General features: G+C 52.1%; 1 protein-coding gene across 9 annotated transcripts in view; it reads left to right on the plus strand.

Moving 5' to 3' along the window:
- CTIF (cap binding complex dependent translation initiation factor) overlaps window positions 1-15,902 on the plus strand; it is a 290,169-nt gene extending 274,267 nt beyond the window's left edge. For all 9 annotated transcript variants that reach the window (XM_073213026.1, XM_073213031.1, XM_073213032.1 and 6 more), the window contains 2 exons: window positions 10,167-10,220; window positions 11,912-15,902. In XM_073213026.1, the coding sequence (XP_073069127.1) occupies window positions 10,167-10,220; window positions 11,912-12,127 (270 nt within the window). In that variant the 3' untranslated portion in view covers window positions 12,128-15,902. The remainder of the gene's footprint in view (window positions 1-10,166; window positions 10,221-11,911) is intronic.
- The last annotated feature ends 2,546 nt before the right edge of the window (window positions 15,903-18,448 follow it).

Below are 18,448 nucleotides of genomic sequence, written 5' to 3' on the forward strand. Positions count from 1 at the left end.
AACACAGACCTAGACCCAGATAGGCAACACTTCCGGGAGGGATGGGAAGGGCACTAAAAGAGAAACTGGGAGGTGGTGACAGCTGTCACAGCCAGCATCCTGGGGGTACTGGGAATTCATGGCTGCAGGGACTCTTTAAGCAGACTCGCCTCCTGTGCCGGCCCCCGGCCAGGGCTTGGCCCCTGAGAGGAGCCGCTGGAACCACGGCCCCATCCTCTGGCTCCAGTGTCTGCAGGATTCAGTATGTGCTGTGAGACCCAGATTACATTTCCACCCCCTGGAGCCAGTTGTGGGATGAAGCATTCCCCCGTGTGACATTTATATGGCCACTTTGTACAGGGTGGTTTGCAAGCTCAGCAGTAGAAGGCTAATTATTCCCTCTGGGGCAGGGCACCTGGTCCACAGTTAGGGTGCCTGCCCGCCTTAGTTAGGAGGGCTGGCAGCCAGACCACAAGGCACAAGGTTGGAGTGGAGTCCGGGTCAGCACAGTGTATTTCCTTGACATTTGACCATAGCTGCCATACCAGGGCTCCTGATTAGGCTAGTGGAAAAGTGACATTGGAGCAAATTTCCTCTCCTGGGGATGTCTGAAATGCAGGCAGGCACAGAGTGACAATGATAAGTAATGAACTTAAAACAACACTGATGATTCCATACTTACATAATTTTGACACCTGTATTCACAGGCACTGCGGCCCCTCCCGTCCATATCTGAGGAGTCGTAGCCCTTCTTATTCAAGGCTAATCCATGCACTTGATTCCACCCTCTCCTCTCCTCTGATTATCTCTCTTCTCTCCTGCCTTCTACCCACTCACCTCTCCCTCTCACTCTTTAACAACCATTCCCCTTGACCTGTGCTAATCTCTTTCTCCTGCCCTTCCTTCTGAAAGCAAGTTCCAAAAAAAAGAAAGAGAGAAGAAAGGAGAGAGAGGCAGAAAAGAAGAGAAATCCCCAAAGAAAAAGAAAGATATGGTGTACTCTTTCTGTCTCCACTTCCTGACCTCCCTCCTGACCCAGGCTTCCACCTGCCCCTACCCCTGCACTGAAGTCATCAAGGCAGAGGTCATCCATGCTCCCTAATCACCACATCCAGCAAGCCCTGGTCATTGTTCAGCCCACTTGACCTCTCTAAGCATTTGACCCTGTTGACCTTGTACTGATTAAAACTCTCTTGGCTTCCGTGATGTCACTTCCTCCCATTCCTCTTAGCTCTCTGACTGTCCCTGTCCCCCTCTGGGGGTTCCTTTCAGAAGATGCTGCGTTTTCCTCGTTTGAAACCCTTATCCTCTTCTCTGCTCATTGTATGTCTTCTCACAGGTCATTTCACACCTATGACCTCCACTTGGGTACCGATGATCACAGATAGTCAGTCTCCCACTAGTCATCTTCCCTGATCATTCCCAGGGACCACAGACTCAGTATGTCAAACACTGAACTCATTCACATTCCCCAGAACCAATTCCTCATGCCTTCTTAGTATCATTGGTGGCACCACCAATGACTCAGTTGACCAAGCCCCAAACCTGGGGGTTACACATCTTCTACATTGTCCTTTTCCTCACCCTCACTTCTGCCTCTTATACTATCTCCTCCCATTTTGCCTGCCTCGATTCAAGCTACCACGATTTCTCAAAGCAGCCTCCTCATTGTTCTCCTTCCCTGCAGTCCCACCACCCTACCAGCTCCAGTCTGTTCTCCACACTGTGCAAGAAAGGATCTTCCTAAACACAGTTATTCTCTTCCTACTCCCCAGTTTCCAATCTCTCCATGGCTATCCAGTCCCTAAGGATAAAATCCAAACTCAGTAGCATGGCATCTAGAGCCCTTTAGGATGTGGCCCTTGCTTTCTTTATCATCATATTTTCTCTCTCTCCCCCTCCCAGTACCATATATTTTAACAACTTGAAATACTTGTTATTCGCCAGTGCACTCTGATAGTTCATGTTTTTTGCTCTTGGGCATATGCCATATGCTCTTTCTTACACTGTGTGCCTGGCACGTTCACTACCACCATTCCATCCCGTGCTCCAACTCCACCTGCCTACCACACTCTCTTGATTTCCTCCTACTAGGCTATTAACTGAAAGAATTAGTCTGGTTATTCCTATACATACACAGCACTTAGCACATAGAAAGTGTTCCATAAAAGTTGTTGAAAGAACAAGTAGGTGGAAGGATGGATGGACGGATGGATAAGTAGGTAAGTGGGGAGATGGATGAATAGGTAGGTGAATGGAAGTATGGATGGGTGGGTGGAAGGCTGGATATATGATATGTAGGCAGATAAAAGTATGGATGGATAAATGGATGTTTTGGGATGGATGCTTGCATAAGTGGATGAAAAGAATGCATTAATGAGTTGGTAGGTGAGTAAGTGAGTGGATGGGTACGTGGACAGATGGATAGATGGTGGCCAATGCAGACAAAGAGTAGGTAAAATCAATTCAATTTTTGAAGGCCCCGGTTGATTATTGTTACCAGCGAACAAAATTAAGAATTATGACCTCCAACCAGCAAAAAAAGCATTAGCTAATGTGGGAGAAGTTAAAACAATTCTGCAAGAAAGAGGGTGCTGACCCAGAACTCTTGAGCACCTTCTAGTTCTCAGACTTGCTGTTCTTCTGGCTGGCACAAACCACGTAAGCATTGTGCCTCAGTTTCTCTGTCTGTTAAGGAGAGGTAGAAACACCTGTGGCCTTTCCCTGTCCCCACAAGAGTGTCACAAGGGTAAATGGGATGCACATACAAAGTGCAGCAAGATATTCAGGGAAGATATATACTTAAGAAGACAGGCCTTTAATAACAATAATCACACCTTTGAATCAAGCTTTGCACTTTTCAAAGCTCCTTCACATGCACTATCTCAACTGGGCAGGTATTATCCCCCATTCTCAAGTGAGGGAACTGAGGTGCAGAGTGATTAAGTGACATGCCCGGGGTGACTCTTAGCAAGTAGCAGGTCTTCCGAAGGCTACTGCACATTTCAGATGACAGCCTTTTTCAGGTAGATTATCTGCCTCCCCATCTCCCTGAAGAGACCCAGACATAATTGACCCTCTTCTTGATGACTCAGGGTTGTTATCAGGAGCATCAGTTCCTGTGCGGCCCTCTGGACTCAGCTGTAGGTGCCAGTCCAGGCCAGCAGAGGCTCAGCGCGAGGGCCTGATCTCATCCCTGAGGGCCCCCCTACATGCTGGTGGCAGTGGGCAGCCCCCCACCCCTGTCACCACTCCAGCTCTTCTCGCTCTCCCCTTTCTCCCCACTGTCAAGCTGTGTGCCCACCACTGTGGCTCCCATGGCCGCTGCACGCCCCCACCTCCTGTGATGTCTTCCACACCTTCAGCTTACCCTGCCGTGGCTGGGGCCCTTCTTTGGATCCAGCCAGCCAACCAGAGCTCCCTGGATTTGTTCTCCAGCCAATCACATGCGCTCTCAAATCTTCTTGCTTGGCTTCCTCTTCGGTGCTCCAGCCCACCTGCGACTTCCCCCCCCCAGGGAGGGAGGCTCCTGCAGCAGCATCAGAGCTCAGCCTTTAGAATGGCTGCATTACCAAGCTGCTTGCACGCGTTCTAAAGGTTGAAACCCTGTGCTGTTGGTGAGCTGAGGTGGTCAAAGGTGGGTAGCCAGCCTGCTAGCATTCACTCCTCAGCAGTAAGGTAAGGAGTTGTGATCTCCCTACATGCTCCCCTCTGTAACCATAAGGCAGCCCCATGGGGCCTTTCAGCAGCACCTCCTTTCCCTCCCCATGGGGTGGCATCCCAAGCAACCATCCCGGTTACATCCTGGGCACTCCTTGGGCAGCACACCCCTGCCCTGTGGACCTTTCCCCGGGGACTCCAGGATGCTCCCACCAGGCCACCTTTCCCCCTGGTCGCCATGGGGCCTCCCACAGCCTGACTGCAAGCACCTTGGCCTCTCCCTGAGGGAGGATAGGATGGGTGTGCCCACAAGTCTCCAGCAGAGACAATGGGATAGGAATGCATTCGCTTCCGAGCAAACACTGTGTGGGCTCGCACAATTGCCCTGGCTTCTCATCCAAGAAACATATTTCGCTGTTGGAGGGTGCAGGTGGCTTGCCTGCCCCAGCCTGCCCACACCCCTTTCTGAGCCAGGGACTGGTGAGTGGGCTGCTCCTCCCCAAGCCCCAGGGCCTGCAGCCCCCAGTGGAGCAGCCTGCCTCCTCCGTCAGTGCAGTTTTTCTTCCAGGGAACAGTAGCAGAGCAGAGGGGCAGTGCGCCTGGGCAGACAAAGGCCTGCCACTGCTTTTTTAAGTCATTTGTTATGGTGGTAAGTCTGCATAGCCTAAAATTGATCATTTGTACCAATTTTAAGTGTACAGGTCCACGGCATTAAGTACATTCACAGTATTGTACAACCATCACCATCTTCCGTCTCCAGAACTTTTTCATCTTCCCAAACAGAAATTCTGTTTGCATAAATAACAACTCCCCAGTCCCCTCTCCCCAGCTCCTGGCGACCCCCATTCTACTTTCTGTCCCTTTGAATCTGACTATTCCAGAGACCTCATGTAAGTGGAATCATACAGTATTTGCCCTTTTGTGACTGGCTGACTTCACTCAGCATAAAGTCCTCAAGGTTGCTCCATGTTGGAGCAGGTGTCAGGATTTCATTCCTTTTTAAGGCTGAGTAACATTCCACTGTATGGATGTACCACACTTAGTTTAACCATCCATCTGCCGGCAGACACTTGAGTTGCTGCCACCTCTTGCCTACTGTGAGTAGCGGTGTTGTGAACATGGGTGAACAAGCATCTCTTGAAGTCGCCACTGCTTTTTGAGACTCGTCTTAGAATTAAAGCCTTGTCTCCAGGAGATCCAAATAGAATATGCAACAGCAAGAGAGCTCATTGGCCCCTTCAACATACCAACAAGGATTCGTTTATCCAAGAACTCGCTGTCCCTGAAAAAAGCGGAACACAGAACAGGTAAATTTTGGCCACGATAAGAAGAATGGAAAAAACTTGCACTTGGGACACTGTCCGCAAAGGCCATGTCAAGGGCAGATGTCCAGGAGCTGTTGATCACGCAGAGGCAAGGGAACCTCTAAGAGGGGCGCTGAAAGGGTCCCGGAAAGGAGCCCCTGAGGAGCTGCATCAAGGGCTCCCCAGGGTGAGGCAGGCCAGCTTCATCGGACCACAAAGAGCAGCAGGTGCAGCTTCCAGGCTGTGACTCTAGGAAGTTTGAAGACGCCGTCACAGCCCCTTCAGTTCTAAAGCTCTGAGATTGTGCTCTCAAAGCTGACTATGAGAGGCCAAGACATTTGCAGAGAGAATAGGGTGCAGTCTGCAGCCACGATTCCTTTCATGAACTCTGCATCCCAGCAACTGCGAAGGAAAAGTCCAATGACAAACTCCCAGTCTTCCCCCGTGACCGTGAGAAAACCCAGCAGGCCATTTGCAAGAGGGCCTGTCACGGGATGTGATTCTTGGCCTAACCAGACTTTCCCAAACAAGAGTGTGAGATAAGGTTAGAGGAGAGGCTCTGGGGTCTAGAGCCCACCCACAGCTCTGCTGGGGAGCCCAGGTGGGCACCTCGCCCACAAGAGTCCCCACCCCAACCCTGAGTCTGCCCCCTGACCAGACTGCCAAGAGCTCAGAGCCCTGTAATCGACTTCTCAGGGGTTCTGAGCTTTAAGGGAAGAGCGGTAACTCTAAGGGAAAGACTGTGAAGAGCCAGCGCCTGACAAGTCCTCTGAAATGTGACTGCCCCTCCCTCCAGGTGGCCCCCCTGGACATCTGAGAGCACTGCGCTGAAACTCCGAGAAGCAGCATCACAGGGTTATACTCCTGCGATGCTGATATCGCAAGGAGCAGGGCCACAGGGGAGTTTGGGCATGCCACGGGAAGGACCGAGCAGAGGTAGACCGGTCACGGACATGCAGGGAGGAAAAGAGGAAGAATACAGAGACTGGGCCCACTCTGCCACTCCCAGGTGTCCCTGGGGAGCAGGCCTCGGTGGCAGAGGAAATGAGGAGGAGGAGACAAGGAGACAGGGGCTGGTCAGGGCAAAGCGCTCTGCTGGCAAGAGTGTGGAGGCTCTAGGAGTCTTTCAGCGCAGTGCTGTCAGATGTCCAGGGGGCCACCTGGAGGGAGAGGCAGTCATGTTTCAGAGGACTTGTCAGGCGCTGGCTCTTCACAGTATTTCCCTCAGAGTTACCGCTCTTTCCTTAAAGCTCAGAACCACTGAGAAGTGGATTACAAGGCAGAATATGACCCCAGGTTCATCTCAGTTGACCATGAAAAGCATTTACTGAGCACCTACTATGTGTCAGCCATTGTGCTGGGTGCATGCAGAGCAGATGCCTCTCCTCCTGCCCCAAAGCTCCCAGTTCTGTCTGTTCCTCTCTTCCCCACCCAGCTGCCACCACCCACTCCATCTTCAGGAGTTTTTCCCACCAAATACCCCACTTTCCCCCCTTCCTTGTGATTTCTACCAGCAATTTTTATTTTAAGGATTCTTCCCCGGCTGAGTACCAAGAGCCTAAGAGGCAGCAAAGTTACAATCAGAAAGAAGTTCCCAAACCTCAGACTTCTCCTAGTATGTATTCATCCCCATCGCCCCTGCAGAGCCCCCTCACCCTCCATCCCAGACAGTCACTGGACCCTCCCAGTCTGTGAACTAGCCCCTCCCAGGCTGGGTTGGTTGCTAGCCCATGACTCAGGTCAGCCTGCCACAAGGTCTCCGTCCCACCCCTGCCAACCTTTTCCAGAACCTGCCTGCTGCCCTTCATTCTGGCCTCCTGGGTCCACCAGACAAAGGTGCCTTCCCTGTGTGCTCCCAGAGTGCCCCCCTACTCCCAGCACTAGCCTGGTGGAAGCCTCCCTTGGCTTTTCCTGAGGGCCTGCAGCCCGGGGAGGCCAGAACTCTGGAGGCACCAGCCTAGAAGTGGAGGGACAGCCCTGGGCTAGAGTAGTCCACTTGCAGGTATATTGCAATTATTTAACAAGTATCCTTGTCAGTGGATGTTCCAGTTATTTTCCATCTTTTACTCTAACAACAGTGCAGCAAAACCTCATATCCATGTCAGAATACATGGTGTCAGTACGTGTGTGGGGAAATTCCTAGAAGCAGCATCAGAGGGTTATACCCTTGCGATGCTGATATCACCAAATTGCCACCCAGAGAGTTGAACTTCTCTTCCCACAAGCACAGTGTTTGCAGATGCGTTGATTATAACTTTGTGCCATGTCCCCTCTGGTGAGAGGGGTATGTGGGGTAGGGGTGTGTACATCCCCCTCACTGATGCCTTTTGAAATGTGTGCGCCATGGTGACTTGCAGGTGAGCTGTCCCCTTCCCACGTGCTGTTGGGCTTTCTCCCCGCCTCCTAAAGCGTTTTTGTTAATGGACATTTCAGGCGCTTATTCTACAGCGGGCACTGTGTCAGGTGTCAGGGAAGGCAGTGGACAAAATCGAGGCCCTGCCTTCAGGAAGCTTCTGGTTGGGGGAGACTGACAGCCGACTAACAAGTAGACACTCTGTGTCCGACTGAGATATGCAATAGAGAGAAATGAGTAAGCCAGGAGGGAACGGCATGCTCAGTTACACACAGGCTGCTCGTGGAAGACCTGGCTGGTGAGGTGATATTTGGACAGAGCCCTGAATAGTGAGGGAGTAAGATCTGTGAATATGTGGTGGCTGAGAAATCCCGGGTGACAAGAACACAAAAGCCCTGATTCAGTAACATGTCAATGGGATGCACACTGATGGCCGTCAACACCTGTCACTTTGTGTGACACCACACCATTCTCTTCCCTGGATTATCCCTTGCTTTCCACCTGCTTTTCCTTGAGCAGTTCAAGGTCTACCTCTGCTCTTTCATCCCCAAAAGATTTCTTTTCTGCGTGTCTGCTGCAAACCCAGTTCTTGGCCCACTTCTGACTGAGATTCAAAGACGAAAGAGGTTGGGTCCCTGAGAATGTCTCCGGTCAGTGCAGCCAGCATCACCCTGTGCCCTGGACTCCTGACGACCTTCATTTAGCAGAGACTGCCCTTGATCTCCAGCACCACAAAGGGAATGCCTCTGGCCCCCACTGGGAGGGCCCTTAGACTGGGCGGATGGATAGGCAACATGACAAAGAAGGGCAGAGGGAAGGAGGCTGTGTGGTATTCAGATTTCAAGCCAGCAGGCGGAACAGCCCCCTGGGTATGTGATTCCATCTCTCCTTAAATACATCATGCTTGGGTCAAAAACCTTGACTCCGGTTCTCAGTCAGTGAATAAGGATGCTCACCCGAAAAAATGCCTTCCTCTTCTGCTGTCCTCACCCTCTACCCTTGCTTTAAAACAAAAACCAATGTATGAATCATATCAACCAACATTTAGTGAAGCCCTACTCTTGCCAGGAGCTAGGTGTTAAAGGGCCACAAATATGAATATGGCACTGTCCCAGTCTTCAGGAAGCTGGCAGTTCCCACTGGAAAGTGTCTTTTCTCTTTGTGCGCATTGCCAAGTGGGTGAGAGAGCCAGGGAGTACTCGGGGAGCGAGCAGCAGGAGAGGGCATGGCAGGCTGGGTAATCTGGAAGTCTCTAAAGAATGCTTGGAAGTGCCCTGGCCTTGAAGGGTGGGGAGGTGTGGAAGGCTGAGGTGGGGGAGGGGGGTGGTCCGGTAAATATGTAAGACACCTGGAGCATATAATCCAGATGTGAGGTCAGCTGATGACATGGTGATCAGTGCAGTGGGGGGGTTGGTGGGGTGGAGATGGCACTGAGATGTCTCTAGAGACCGGAGGGGCACCAGCCAGCAAAGCAAACAGTGGAGGGAACGGTTGGTGAGGTTTAAGGAGAGCAGGATGGTAGAGCTTCTCTGAGGCTGTGCCCAGACAGTTTCTCCTGGGGGTTCAAGAAAAAAAAAATGAAATTTAAAATAAAAGCAGAACACAAGAAATGTCAGCAGGGATGTGAAAAACAGAATCTTCGACATTGTTGGAGAACATATGAAGTGGTGTAGCCACTGTAGAAAACAGTTTGTCAGCTCCTGAGGAAGCTAAACATAGAATTACCGCATGACCCTGAGATTCTACTCCTCGGTATGCACCCAAGAGAACTGGAAACGCATGTCCACACCAAAACTTGTACATGAGTGTTCAAGGAGCATTGTTCACAGTAGCCAAAAAGTGGAAACAACCCAAATGTCTACCAATTGCTGAACGGATAAACAAAATGGGGTGTGGCCACGCCATGGAATATTACTCAGCTGTACAAAGGAATGAAGAACCGATGCTTGCTACGGCATGGATGAACTTTAAAAACATTGTTGAGTGCAAGAAGCCAGTCACAGAAGACCACATATCGTACGATTCCATTTATATGAAGTGTCCAGAATAGACACACTATAGAAACAAAGGAGGTTAGGGGTTGCCAGGGAATGAGGGAGGAAGGGGACTAAGTGCTAATGGGCATGGATTTCTTTTGGAGGCAATGAAATTGTTCTGGACTTAATGGTGATGGCTGTACAACCTTGTGAATATACTAAAAGTAACTGAATGTATACTTAAAAATGGTGAATTTGATGTTATCTGAATTGTATCTCAATTTAAAAAGAGGAAGAGAGGTTGAGAGAAGGAGATCAGCAAGAAGAGAGAAGCCTGGCCAGGGGCTTGGCCAGTCCCGGCATCGAGCAGGCTGGCCATGGCTTTGATCAGGAAGCAATTCCAGCCTCGGGGTAAGTCAGTGCAGCTGAGGTATTGGAAAAAATCACTTTAAATTTCTGAAAGTCTTAGCCAGCGCCCAGGAGTGCCTGAGAACGTGGTTGAGCCTCCCCTCACCAATCCGGTAGTCTTTATGTTAATTTCATTTCTCTGAGTATTTCCACTGACCAGTTGTTAATAGCCGATGATCTCAACATACTGGCCTCTGCCTAAAAACTCACCTGCAGCCTTGCCGTGCCATGGCCTCTAATCGCAACCTCTGACCTGGCCGGGGCGCCGCAGCCCTACGACCACAGCAGTCCTCCAGCTGCTCAAATCCCGTTGGAGAAATCACCGCTTCCGGAAGCAGCATTCCTGCTGCCTTCTGACCTTCGTGGGCTCTCTGTCTGGCCCACCCCTTGGAGCTGCATCTGAGCTGGGGCTGGGCAGGCTGGCTGCAGGGGGCTGGGAGCTGGCAGCCACCCCTAAATGGTGTTCTGTGCCCCTCTCTTCCACAGCTCTTGCAATCTCAGGATGTGAAGGAAGATGCTGTCCTGTGCTGCTCGATGGAGGTAAGCAGAACAGCTTAGACATCTCCAACCTCACACCCCGTGTGCCCCTCATGCCTCCCAGGTGTGGGCATGTGAGGCTCATGGGAGGCATCCACAAGTCTAGGGCAAAAGTATGCCGAGAGGGCTTGTGGACATGGACTCCTGCATCCAGAATTGTTAATCCTGCACCCAACAAATGTTGATGGACGACCAGCCCACCACAGGCTGGAGGGAGAAAGAATTGCTGGTTCTCTGGAGGGACAAACCTAGTGCTAGCATTTGTCCGCTTTCCCTCTGCCTCCAAGACTACCTCCTTGCACCCGCAAATCATACACATGACCTAAGAGCTCCCAGGGGAGATCCCCAGCCCGCAAATATGTCCCTTGGCTTTGGTGGTATGGGGTTTGGGGAAGGTACCTGAAGTTGTCATGTTGCCACCCTTGAAAGGTGCCACTTCTGTCCTCAAGGTGTGACCAGTGGCCACTGTTCACTGAAACTCTTCCTGTGGGGTCTTCCAAGGGGAGCAAATTTTGCCCTCCATACACAGCCCAGAGTCATTCCGAGGGGCGTGCAGTGGGCTTCCAGTGTGAGCATTCCTCGCAGCTGGCTTCTGACCAGCCTCGAAGGCTGCCCCCAGGACCTAAGGCCAGAGTGTTGGTAACCCAGACAGCAGTCTTATTTCTATGGGACAGTCATTCCACTAATGTGTTGGACTCCAGTTGGGTACCCTATGTGGGGCTTGGGGCAGGGAAGGAGAAAGAGAAAGCATGGTCCCTGCCCTCAGGCAGCTTCCGGTCTGGCTAGGGATAGATCACACACAGACAGGGGTGTAGAGTTAAGTGTGGGTGCAGAGCATGTACCTCTGGGGATCAGGGGAGCAAGATCATAGGCACAAGGGGGTCAAGGAAGGTTTTGTGAAGAAGGTAGAGCCTTGAAATATGGGTAGGATTTGGCTGTGGGTAGGGCAGAGATGGGGGTTGAGATTCTATCAAGAGGACCCACAGAGGCTGCTGGCAGTGGGTGCACTGATCTGGACGATTGGGGCTCCTTCTTCCCAGCAGGGGCTTTTCAAGGTTATTGGGGGCCTGTCTTGAGGACCCATGGACTGGTCTTATGCCCAAGTTCTTCTTTCTTCCCCTTTGTGTCCCAAGTGTGGGCAGAGGCCAGTGCTGGGGGCAGGGAGGTGGGGTTGGGGGCAGGAGAGTCAGGAAAGAGAGAAATAGGAGACCCCATCCCCACTTTCAAGTTCCACATGGACACACGCAGGCCATAATGATAAGCTCATTTCCAGAGAGACATCCTAGCAGGTGAAAATTAACATGGTGCAGCCTGTTTCCCTGTGAAGGCAGCTGGTCACACAGCCATTGAGGGTGTGGGAAGTAATCAGGAAGGCTTCCTGTAGGAGGAAAGCTCTTGGGTGAAAGGGAGAAGCAGCCTGTTCCAGGCGAGGTCTTTTTTCAGCCCTGGGCATCAGGCTATGTCCTGACCCCTCTTATTCCTGCCACAATTGGTTGTTAATGTGGGCTCTCACAGTTGGCCATTTCCACCTCCCCACCTCCCTGTCCTTCTCCCATGGCAGAGGCCTGGGCCTGCACCTTCCTGAAAAAACCCAGCCATTTCCTGCCCTAGTCCCCAGCCCATCTAACCAAGGTGGGTTGCGGGGCCATTGTAGGGCCCGAATCCTGTCCTACCCCACACTTCTCTGCCTGCAGCTGCAGAGCACAGGCCGGCTGCTAGAGGAGCAGCTGCCCGAGATGATGACTGAGCTCCTGGCCAGCGCCCGCGACAAGATGCTGTGCCCCTCAGAGTCGATGTTGACCCGGTCTCTGCTTCTGGAGGTCATCGAGCTCCATGCCAACAGCTGGAACCCTCTGACACCCCCCATCACGCAGTACTACAACAGAACCATCCAGAAACTGACAGCCTGACAGCCAGGGGGCCTGGCGGGCAGCCCATGGGCAGCTGGGGCCTTGGTGCACAGGGCCAGATGGACAGGCGGCAGGACAGGGGTGGCCCTGGCGGGAGAAAGAAATGAGGAAGACAGGCAGGGCCAGCGGCCGGTCTGGAGCCAGACGGGGAAGGGATCGAATCCCTGGGAGAAATGCCCCCCGTCTAGCCCCCCTCAGCCCTGAGCATGCGGCAGTCACACCAACAAGGGAAGCATGTTTCTTTTTCCTGGTGGCCCCGGCCCTGGCCCCTCCTCACTCCTGCTCCTCTCCCACCTCCCATCAAACGCACCCCCACAGGGCTTTGTGTGAGGGGTTCCATCTTTGTGACTCCTCTGAGGCCTTGGCAGCCCCGCACACCAGGGTACCGCTTGGGTCAGAAAGGACCTCAGAAGGCTGCAAAAGTGGGTCGGAGACGGGGCTTGCATTGTTCCCACATGCTGTCAGCCGCAGTCGCCAACTGGCAGCAGGCGACGTGTAGCAGATGTCCGGGAGGACAAAGGCGGGCACGATCCCCACCAGCCGCCAGTAATTGACAGCCTTTGTCCGCCACGGTCGAACTGGGGAACAGAGGCGATCTCCTCTAACCTTCGCGCTCCACCTTCTCAACTTCAATCCGCCTACCTTCAGCCCACCCCCACCCACCACCCCCGCCTCGGGCCTTGGGGGCTGGGAGCAGGGAGGGGAGCTGGAGTTCGCAGTTCTGTTTGCACTTGTGTTTTGTTGTGTTTTATTTTTCAAAAGTTAGCTTCTTTGAAGTCTCTTCTCTCAATGAAAAGAATCCGTGATGTGATCACAGCCAGCACCATGAGGACCCCCTGATTAGTGGGAGATCAAACCGGCCCCCTCTGCAAGGATGCTAGCCACAGACAGCTTGCCAGTAGCCAATTAGGGTAATTGGAAACTTCTGCCTGGCAGGGGTCCCCACTGGAACCCTGTGCGCTTCAGCCCCTGGCTTCCCGCAACGTCTTTCATTCTAGCTGAGCGCTCTCAAAGGGCTGTTACTGTTGCCACTTGGGAGTGCATTAAAGCCCGTCCAGGCCCAGGGCCTTTTGGTGAACTGGGCACAGAAGGAGGCTGACAAATTAAAACCCAAATGCTAGGTAATGCTTCCTGCTCCACACACAGGTTTTGTCCCAAGCTCTTACTCGGGGAGAGTGGGGGAGGACGGCTGCCTGGCTCCCGGGGACTTGTCTCACTTCCTCCCCAGCCTGAAGGAGGGCTCTGTCGCTCCCCAGCTTTCACATGGGCATGATCCAGAAGCACAGCCCTCCCCCGGCCAAGGCCCGTATGCCGCGGGAAGACTCTGGGCACTGCAGCCCCTGGGCTGTAGGAGAGGGTACATTCCCTCTGCCACAAGTAGGACAGTCGGGCAGAGGGGTGGGCCGCAGATGCATCTCCCAAGGCTGGGAACAAGGTTGGGGTTTCTTGGAAGGACTGGGTCCTGCAGAGCAGCCCTTTCTCTGCTGGAGGAAGACGCCGGTTGCACACTACAAGGCTGGCTTTGGGGTGGGCCCTGGCCCCAGCATATCCCCATCTCTGGGCTGGAACCCTCAGTTTGATGAGCCCCCAGAAAAAGACCTTAGAGGCCGGCAGCTTTCTAATTTGCCCCCTTCTGAAATTAGTCACTCCCTGGATCCCCGGAGGCCCCCGGCTGCCTGGTCCATTCAAGCTGGCTGGGACGGGAGCTGGAGGAGGCTTCCCTTGGTTGACTCCGAGCCTGGGAGAGCAGACAGGGTTGGGTGGGGGCAGGTTCCCAGTACTCCCTGGCTTTCCCCACCTGCTGTAACCTGCCCTTCAGCCCTGAAAAGGGAGCTGGTGTCAGTCCCCAGAAAGAGCCTGCTGAGGGCCCAGGTTTACCAGGCACAGGCTGGTGGTCTCTGCCAGGAAGCCCATGCTGCCCCTGGCTTTTGCCTTCTCCCTCCTTCCCAGGCTTTCTGAAGCTCTTCCTCACTGCCTTCCTCCTCAGCCTGGGACCCAGGGACACCAGAGGGCCCCACAGGAAGCCTTGAGGGAAGAGCAAGGCTGATGTCAAGAGGCTCAGAGAGGGCAGGCACCAGGGAAATCATGGTCTCAGGAGTCAGGCAGCCCAGCCAGGCGAGCAGCTGCTCCCAGGCAGCCCTCAGAGACCGGCACCTGTGCTGAAATGGGCCTTGCTTACCTCTAGTGAGGGTGTGTGTGTGTGTGTGTGTGTGCACATGTGTGTGTGAACTAAGCAGGGCCCAGAGGAAGGGCGGTACAAGCTGAGGAGGCAGGGGACTGGGGGCTACCCCCACCGACCTAGGGTCAGAGAGCAGGCTGCAGGAAGGTCCCAGGCCCCCCATGTACAGGGGGTGATGTTCCCTGGAAGGCAGAGACGGGGACACGAGGGCCCCTTCCTCCTAACGGCCTTCATGGTCTTGCCTCAAGGCCACCCCTCCTTGACTGTTAGGATCAGGGTGTGAAGAAGTGAGATATAAATATGTACACATATATAAATATATTTTTAATTACGTGTCGTGTCACCATGGCTCCAGCCATATGGTTTGCCCAGTTTATTCCATTGCTTGAAAGCACTTCCTGGCCAATACAAGTAACAATTTCAGGTGTTTTTCTAAATGCAGGTCGTTGCTACTTTTTCAGACATGGAAGGAAAACATTAAAAAAAAAATTATTTTAAGGAAATAACAGTAAAGCCTAAAATCTGAACTCTGAGGCAGCTTCCCATGGATGACTACTCAGCTAGGAACTGAGGGGCAGAAGTGAGTGCCCCGCAGGCCTGCTCCCTCCCCACTGAGTAAGGAAGGCCATATCCAAGCTGACCTCTGAATGTATTTGGTGGGAGGCGAACCTGGATATTGCACTTCTGACGCTTGTGTTGTTTTCCCTACCTGCCTGCGGCTTTCTTGGCACACTGAAGAGGCAAAGTCCGGCCATCTGACATTGATCCAGTCTGGGTCTCTCCCCGCTGCCACTCAAGACGAGATAGGCATTGTTTTCCTCTCCGGCAGCTAGCCTGCTCACCACAGCCCTGCTCGCCTTGGTCTTGTGGCTTTGCCTCAGCTCTGGGACCGCGGCCCCAAAAGGGCTCCTCACTGCTCCTGGAGAAGGCGGGAGCCCTGTGTCCTCCATGGGGAGTGTGCACCCCCAAACTCAGTTTCATCTGTTTGTCCTTAATCTATCTATAAACCTTTAAGGTTTAGGGATTGTCCTGTCCATCCATGTAAAATGTACATGTTGGCCGAGTCGGTATTTATTCTAATTTTTATTTTTATTTTCTCTGAGGGATAGGGAGGAGGGATGTGAGAAATGTACCACTGACCCTGCTCTGGGCAGCTGATGGGGGTGCCCAGATGGCCAGGCCACCACAAGGAGCAGCCCCCCAGGGCTGCCCGACACCGAGTCCCAGTGTCTTATCTGGCATCAGGAAGCTGCCAGGGTTCCTCAGCTGACAAGACTCTCAGGGCCTGCCCGTGTAGTCCTGCCCCTCAGCTGCCAGGCACTCTGTTGGGAATCCTCTGGCTGGGCCTTTGAGGATGCAGAGCAGAAAGAAGACAACTGTGCTCAGGTCACGGCACAGAAGGGCTGCCTGCCCACCTGAGCCAGCTGGGAGCCTGGTGATAGGACCTACCTCCCGGGAACAGGGGCCTGGGGCTGCCCGCCAAAGCGGCCATGGAATTCTGCTACTGCAAACACCTTCCCTCACTCAGTCTGTTCTGCTTTCCAGCTGAACCCAAACTACAAGTGGGTTTAAAAAATAAACACCAAAAAACAAAAACACCCTGAATTCGTGCTCTTTGTGTGTTTGGCAAAAGGAACCTTTCCCAAAGGCTTTTGTGCCTCAGCTGGTGCTGGCAGAGATCTCCAAGGAGGCCCTACCCAGGCTACAAGCTGGCTACAAGCTAATGAGATTCCCCATAGCCTGGCTACCATGGGGAGCAGGGCAGGGCCTGGGCTCTGGGGCAGGTTGTGAAGGAGTGGTCCAGACAACGTGTGTGAAGGAGATGTGTGTCCTCCCAGCTGGGAACTGTGGCCTATCCGAGGAGGTAGGATTAGGCCGGTCCTGCAGAGAATAGTTCCCATGCTAAGGATTTGGTCTGCTGCAGGGCTAGCCGCCCATCCCCCAAGCCTACCCCTTCTTTACAAATGTCATGGGAGCATTTGGCAGTGACTCATTTCAAGAAGACTGAGACTTAGGCCTAGCAACTTTTAAAAGCAAGTGGCTGTCCAGTCCCGGTGGGTCAAATCAGTCTTTGATCAAAGGGTTCCATAGGGACCCCATGATTTATTTTCCTGTGATGACATGTCTCTTGTTTTGCACAATCCCTCCCATGGCAAGAGACCGGGGACACTGCCTCCTGGTAACAGACCTGCCTGGGGATGCTCTCTGGCTAGAACTTGTCAGTCTTTCAGCTTCTCAGGGTGATGGCCAGAGTCTCCACCCCCGCCATATGTCCCTGCCTGGCCAAGACTGTGGCCAGGAAGGCCCAGGAGCCTGGCGAGGACATATTGAGATTGGTCACTGACCAATCCTGAGTCACATAACACTGTGCAAAGACAGGCAGAAACACACGCATTGGTAGAGGGAGATAACATTTTAAACAATTGAGAAATTCGTCAAGGCAAAATTTTTTACATGAATGCAAAGGAGTAAGGGCAGAGAGTTGGAGATCAGAATGAAAGGTGTTTGAAGGTAGGGAAGGAGAAATCTTACCAAACACTGTTCACCAAAGGAGAAGATTTTTCCAGGTTGTTTAGTCCCAGTTCCAGAAGGCTCTAAATTACTGAAAACCGAAACATCACCCAAACACTAAATGCTTCCATCCTGCATTTCACCACTCTCTCTCTGCTAATAGGTGTTATCTGTCCTTCTGAGGGTAAGTCACATTTACACTGTGGTCTATACAAGGGGGAGAGGGCAGGGAAGTCTATTTATTTTGGATGAATAAGCTAGAAAACACAGGCACAAGCGATGTGTCTTTCAAGCAGCTTTTAAGGTTCCAACACAAAAATAGCAGCAGAAGAAGGGAAGGAGGAGCTATGCTGCAAAGTTGGTGCTGTTACATAAAAGGATGCCGTGTAATTCGTGTAAACTGTCTGTTGGGTTTCCTGCAGCCCAGTTGCTCAAAGCAAGTGGGAGGAGAGGGAGACCCTGCTAAGGGGCTTTTCAAGGTGTGGGGTTAATATCTGCATTGCCTGAGAACTTTTAAGAACTATATACTGAATATAGCACAGAGAAGACAAGTAGTGACTCTATAGCATCTTATATGCTGATAGACAGTGACTGCAATGTGGTTGGGAGGGACTTGATAATATGGGTGAATGTTGAAACCACAGTGTTGGATTCCATCATGTGGAACCTTCGTAAGATTGTGTATCAATGATACCTTAAAAAAAGTCTACATACTGAAGAAGACACGCCAACATTTTCAGAATTTCCTGGTGGGTGCATATGTGCTGTGCACCTTCTGTGGGGGGTGGAAGCAAAGCTGGTTGAGGTTGCCACCCACCAGCCCAGGAACATAGCACAGTGATGACGAAGAAGAGCATGAGCATCTTGCAGAATTAATGTCTAGAAACGGGGCTGCGTTGCTGCATTCCGCACCTCCTTTGGTGGTCCAGGTATTCCCCGATTTTCAAAAGTTCACATCATGCCACCTCGCTTTTATGAAAGATCCACATATGTACCTATTTTTACTAACTGAAAGAAATAAGAAGACAATTTTCATTGGTACAATAAAAGGAGAAAAGCTACAAGATTGTTCACCATTTGTTTGCAGCTCTCTGGTGTGGAGGCAGCACACACCCCAAGCAGCGAGAGTGGCCCACACCCAGCCCCTTCCCTAGGACCACATCTCAGGATCAAGCCTCCACAGCTTTGGACTATGTCCATGAGCATCTGTGATTTATGTCAATTTGTTTTGTGCATCTGTTAACAAGATATGTCCTAAGCCATCAGAAAAGCCTTAGAGAGGTTATTTTTGGGGTCTGGAAACACTCAAAAAATGTCCATATACATTAATGGTAATTGTTTCTTTGTTTCATGCCATTTCAGCTTACATAGGAGCACTCTGCTTTCAGATAGCGGAGGGAACCTGTCCTGGGATTTGCCATCCCAGTTGAAATGAGGCGGGAAGGCACATTTGCCACGGGAACAGGGCCTCCGGTAAGTTGTTCAGTGTGGAGTTGGGGCAGTGTTCTGACTTTTGTGAGTCCCAGGCCCTTAATTAAGCCTTTTTTAGGTTCTTCCTCCTTAAAATAATTGCATTTTGTGACTACATTAGTGTGAAGACAAATATATTAATGCTACTTATTAAACTTTTA

This window comes from Manis javanica, chromosome 9 (assembly GCF_040802235.1).
Source record: "Manis javanica isolate MJ-LG chromosome 9, MJ_LKY, whole genome shotgun sequence".
Classification (NCBI taxonomy): domain Eukaryota; kingdom Metazoa; phylum Chordata; class Mammalia; order Pholidota; family Manidae; genus Manis; species Manis javanica.